This window comes from Poecilia reticulata, chromosome 18, assembly GCF_904066995.2.
Source record: "Poecilia reticulata chromosome 18, P_reticulata-male-v2, whole genome shotgun sequence".
Classification (NCBI taxonomy): domain Eukaryota; kingdom Metazoa; phylum Chordata; class Actinopteri; order Cyprinodontiformes; family Poeciliidae; genus Poecilia; species Poecilia reticulata.
Window position 1 is genome coordinate 1,127,261 of NC_088847.1, and position 6,000 is coordinate 1,133,260.

At 42.3% G+C, this 6,000-nt stretch overlaps 1 protein-coding gene across 1 annotated transcript in view; it reads left to right on the plus strand.

The window, feature by feature from the left end:
* aco1 (aconitase 1, soluble) overlaps positions 1-5,690 on the plus strand; it is a 72,756-nt gene extending 67,066 nt beyond the window's left edge. Inside the window, exons 20-21 of the mRNA XM_008434831.2 lie at positions 4,260-4,445; positions 4,530-5,690. Coding sequence (XP_008433053.1) covers positions 4,260-4,445; positions 4,530-4,646 — 303 coding nt within the window. The 3' untranslated portion in view covers positions 4,647-5,690. The remainder of the gene's footprint in view (positions 1-4,259; positions 4,446-4,529) is intronic.
* Positions 5,691-6,000: the final 310 nt, after the last annotated feature.

Below are 6,000 nucleotides of genomic sequence, written 5' to 3' on the forward strand. Positions count from 1 at the left end.
TAGCGCAATGCTAGCTGAACTTCGGTCGTTGCATTCAGAGTTCAGTGGATTTGGAAACAAACTGGACAGCATAGATAACCGCAAGGGTGAAATGACAAAGTATATCGCCTCTTTGGAGTAAAACATAGCGGAGGTGAAGCAAAATGTTGCTGCTAATGCTACTAGACTGGAGGAAGCTGAAAACAGAATCATGTCGGTGGAGGAACTTTTAGAAACTAGTACGGCTAATCTTACAAAAGCCCTGAAGTGAATATCCTACTTGGAAGCTAAGACCAACGACCCAGAGAATCAAGGCCGAAGGAAGAACCTACGCCTTTTTGGCCTCCGGGCGAGCGCTGAGGGTTTACGGCCGTTGTTGGAGTTTAAACCGGAGATGCTGCCGCGATGGCTGGAGCTCAATAGAGCCTTCACCATTGAGAGGACCCACCGAACCCTGGCACCTCCAAAACCGAACCAGCACAGAGCCGTCCTAATCCGTTTCCTGAATTTCCAAGATCAATAATTTGTTTTCTGCTCTACAAAACAATGCAACACTGAATACGACGGAAATGAACTTTTTTCATTCAGGATCTTTCAACGGAGACCATCCCACAGCGAGCCAAGTTCGACAACATCAGGAAAGCGTTCGCTGAAAAAGGAATGTTGATTTGACATCCGAGAAGAGATACACAGCGGACTGGGAAACTGCATGCTTAAAAGCCCAAAAGCAGTCAATTAATATAAGAATGAAACTCCTTCAATACAAGTGGTTGATGAGAACTTGCATGACTCCAATCAAACTGAATGGCTGGGCACCTAACATCCCAGATAGCTGCAGTAATTATCTGGTTGGAAAAGGTACTCTTTTTCACTGTTTATGGGAGTGTCCAAAATGACAGCAATATTGATACTCAGTTATGCAAACTTTGTCAAAGATTGTTGGAGTGGATGTACCTGCTGAGGCTAAAATGTGTGTTTTAGGTATTTATCCAGAGAAGTGTGTTTTCAGTTCCAGACAGTTAAAATTGATTGCCTTTGAACTCCTGACAGTGAGGAGATTAATATCTCTACACTGGAAAAAAATGGACATACTGTCAAACCACATGTGGGTAAAGGAGATGACATTATGTATGACTCTGGAGTGACTCACTTATATTGTCAGAGGTAAGGGAGCGAAATTTGAAGAAACATGGTCGAGTTTCTGAAACACTACAAAGGAAATTAAGAGAACAGTGCAGATTGCTGAGTCTTTTGTGTGTGTTTTTTTATTTCTTTGTTTTTGTTTTCTGTTATATGTACTGTTGAGTTGTTTTTGTTGTTGTTTCTTTATTATTTATATTTATTTACTTTGGGGACTAAGTTATTTAATGTGAATCTTATGTCAAATGTATCACTTTATGTTGTAAATATATCCATCCATCCATCCATCCATTCATTTTCTTCCGCTTATCCGGGGTCGGGTCGCGGGGGCAGCAGCTTCAGAAGGGAGGCCCAGACTTCCCTCTCCCCAGCCACTTCTTCCAGCTCCTCCGGGGAAATCCCAAGGCGTTCCCAGGCCAGCTGAGAGACGTAATCCCTCCAGCGTGTCCTGGGTCTTCCCCGAGGCCTCCTCCCGGTGGGACGTGCCTGGAACACCTCACCAGGGAGGCGTCCAGGAGGCATCCTTACCAGATGCCCGAGCCTCAACTGGCTCCTCTCGACGTGGAGGAGCAGTGGCTCTACTCTGAGTCCCTCCCGGATGACTGAGCTTCTCACCCTATCTCTAAGGGAGAGCCCAGCCACCCTGCGGAGGAAACCCATTTCGGCCGCTTGTACCCGTGATCTCGTTCTTTCGGTCATGACCCAAAGCTCATGACCATAGATGAGGGTGGGAACGTAGATCGACCGGTAAATCAAGAGCTTCGCTTTTTGGCTCAGCTCTCTCTTCACCACGACGGACCGGTACAGCGCCGCTTCACAGTAGACGCTGCCCCAATCCGCCTGTCGATCTCCTTAGATCTCCTTAGATCTCCTGTCGGCTGCGCCTAGAAATTCTGTCCATAAAAGTAATGAACAGAATCGGTGACAAAGGGCAGCCTTGGCAGAGTCCAACTCTCACCGGAAACGACCCCGACTTACTGCCGGCAATGCGGACCAGACTGTGACACCGGTCATACATGTTTAAAAAATATAAAAGGTTCTTTCAACAGTCCTAAAAAAATGTTTTTTTGCTTTGATTGTGTCAGATATCTCCTTTGTTATAGCCTTCCTGTAACACTCTGACAACAGGGAGATCTTCTTGTCTTCCTTTTCTGGAAACAGCTCTTTGAAAATGTCTGGAAATGCTCAGAAATTAGAGTATTGCAATGGGGTTGTGGTCAATGTTAATCATGGTGAAAACCTTTTCATGAATTCAACCTTGGTGAGTCTCTTCTGGACGTCCTCGTGGTGGGTGATGACTCAATCCAATGAGGTCACTTAAAAAAAGGAGCAAAAACAAATAAACAAAGAACAATGTGACCTAAAGTCAGCATTTATTTAAGTACCATTCCAAGAATGTCCCTTGCTGCACACTGTCAGAATGGTAGACTGCCAGACAAATGTCTAGTTAACATGAATAACCAAAGTGCAATATAATTATTTCTTAATACAAGAAGCATTATGACTACAGCTGAACAAAATTATTCTGATGAAATATTTGTTTGGCAAAAGTTCATGCAGCCTGCCACTGTTATTCAGATTGCATCATTTAATGTGTAGTTTTAGGCACATGAGTATCTTTTCACTTAATGAGCATTCAAACTTATTTCCAACCAGACACTCTTTCTTGTGGATGTTTGCGAGAAGTTTATTAATAAATAAATAGAATAAACACCAGTTTTACATTTGACAACAATATTTGTCTAAAACATGGCATACTAACTGAGCTGGTGGATGTTGATTCCTACTCCCCCCTCTCCACTTACCCTGTGACCTCCCACCCCTCTTCACCTGGAGAAAATAGTAACACAAAAATGACTTACCTAATATTATTGGGAAATATTTCATCTGCTTCTTTCTCTTTGGTCAAACAGGGACTTCTTTCTCTGGTGGCTGGTCCTCATTATCATCCTCCACACCCCTAGCACATCTACATTGGCATTCATTCTTCCATCCCCATCATGTGTCCTTAGGCTAAAATGGGTCTTTATGTGCCTAAAATCGGCAAAGCAAAGAACAGAAGCACTATGTCAAATCAGCCAAGATGTTCACCCTGGACAGGTCGCTAGCCTGTCGCAGGGCTTTTAATTTGCTCAATTAAAATTGGAGGGAAAAAAATCTATTTGCTTGCCTTTAAAATATGTTTAAAGTTAAAGACAAACCTTACAGTTATGAAGTTTAATAACTTTAGCTAACAATAACTTACAAGATAGCATTAGCTTAAATTGCTCTTAGTAAACATTACAAAGAAAGAGAAACATAGTCAATGTTTTTTTCTCAAAGAAAATGTAAAGTTAAGACACATACCTCATATATATTAGGTAACACACCTCGGCTTCTATTCAAACAGGAGGTCTGGCTGATATAGCCTGTGTTAGGGAGGCCATCAAGATGGAAGACTTCGTCTTCACCAACACACTGCATGTCTGTTCAGTTTTTGATCTGAGCAGTCCGACTTTCTACCGATTGAATCCGATCAGTCGTAGCACACCACACAGGCAGGATGATGGGTATCACAAGCGAGTTGACAATCTTAGAACTTGGAAGGTTCTAATATTGGTGAAAGGGGAAAATCTGGGCAAAAAATCTTTACATTTTGCCATGTGAACTAGGCTTTAATGCAAGGGTGGGTAACTCTAGGCCTTGAGGGCTGGTCTTCTGCAACTTTTAGGTGTGTCTCTATTTCAACACACCTGAGTCAAATAATGAGGTCATTAGCAGGACTTTTTAGAACTTGACTGCACTTAGAAGGTCAGTCATCTATTTGATTGAAGTGTGTTGGACCTGGGAGACATCAAAGAGTTGCAGGACACCCGCCCTTGAGGACCAGGATTGCCCACCCCTGCGTTAGCGGGCACATCAACATGCAGAAGTCAAGCCTTGACGGTCATAGAAAGCAACTTTATGCTGTAGCATCTAGAAAAGTGGTCTCTTCTAGATGCTACAGCATAAAGTTGTAAATATTTTTTTCTCTCAAACTAAGGTTTGGCTTGTCCTTGGAAATAGTTCCAAGGACAAGTTTTATTGTCCTTGGAGAAAAAAAAAATTTCAATCTGAAAAAAACCCAGGAGTGAGTGTTTGAATGCTTGCTTGTTCTGTAGGGCATCAAGGCCGTTCTAGCAGAGAGTTATGAAAGGATCCACCGCAGTAACCTGGTTGGAATGGGGGTGATCCCTCTGGAGTATCTGCCTGGAGACACAGCTGCCAGCCTGGGGCTGAGTGGCCGAGAGCGCTACTCCATCATCATCCCCCAGCAGCTCACCCCCCGCATGACTGTGGATGTGGAGGTAGGCACTGGACACAGCCTTCCTGCTGACACCCGATTGGCTCTGAACGTGCTACCTGTTTGTTTGGCTCTTCTGCTTTCACAGCTGGACACAGGGATGACGTTCAAAGTGCGCATGAGATTCGACACCGACGTGGAGCTGACTTACTTCCACCACGGAGGAATTCTCAACTATATGATCCGCAAGATGTCACAAAACTGATCTGTCGGAAGATTGTCAGCTGTAAACTCACCTGGAGAATAATCCTGTCGAAAGGTGCTCTGACCAGTTGTCCAGAGTTGAAGTTAGTTGATATTCCTTTGCTTGGTTCTGATCGGTGAGCAGCAAGCGAAATACTGAAAAATCCATCCTTATTTTTATTATCATTTCTAGTCTCTTAAATGCAACAATATTAAATATATCTACCATTATAAACATAAATGAATCGACTCATAATGTGAACTTTGTTTAGAGTATAAATTGGAGGAAGCATTGTAAGCAAAAATATGCTGCACAATATATCGGCACTAACATCTGTATCAGCCAATATTAGTCATTTTTTAATATATGGATATCTTGTTGCTGTTTGCTTCAGGGAGAGTTGGGGGCTGAGGTGGAGTTTGAACACTGATGGTGATGGAGCAAAGGATTAGTAGTAGTGAGTAGGGAAGTTAGTGGTGTGGTTGAGGTTTTGTTAAAGGTTTCAAAAGGTAAGTAAAATGTATTATTATTATGTATTATGTATATAATATTATATATATATATTTAGAGTTATCCCGATAGAACTCTTTCATGATATCACAGCTTCTTGGTCGATACAAAATTGACCCTATAAAATATCAGCACAAACTATGCATAATTTTATGACTTGTTTTGTGGTGTGGGATGTCAAGTGAAAGCACTTAGTGATCTGTGGAGCTCATTCTCTTAAAGGAACATGACCCAAACTGCGATTACCCAAGAACTATTATCTGTCTCCATTGAGCCTTTTTCATGGTCGTTTTTTGGGACCAAGCTAAGCACTGTAGAAAAATATTGGATGGATGTAATGTGAGCAAGTTAGGTGCTGTGCTGATGCTAACAGAAGGATGGAATGTGATTAACACTGTTGATCCCAGAACTCCCTGTCAGACATTTCTCTTCCTCAGTAATTGCCTTACTCTCACTGATGCTTTGCTCTTGTGCCTCTGTGAAATTGTTTTTATGGTTATATCAATGTACTTCAACATAAGGACTCCAGATAAAAGTAAAACCTAAAATGATTTATTTGGGGCAGTTTTATTGTCGTTTGTTCCTTCTATATCTTCAGGGTCACTTTTCTATATATCAAATAATAAGACAATGACAAGATGGTGTGGGAATTGTTTTCCAGACAGAATGAAAAGATGAAAGCTCCAGAAATAGCCATGCTGGTGGCATGCTGTTCCTACTGACTGGGACCTTCTCACTAGAACGGAACCAGAAAGCTGCTGTCACTGCTCTGCTGATATGAAGGCAGGAAGTAAGAGCTTTATCTCTGTCTGAACGGAGCTTCCAGGTCACATCATGTACAAACATGGACGACGTCAACCTAACA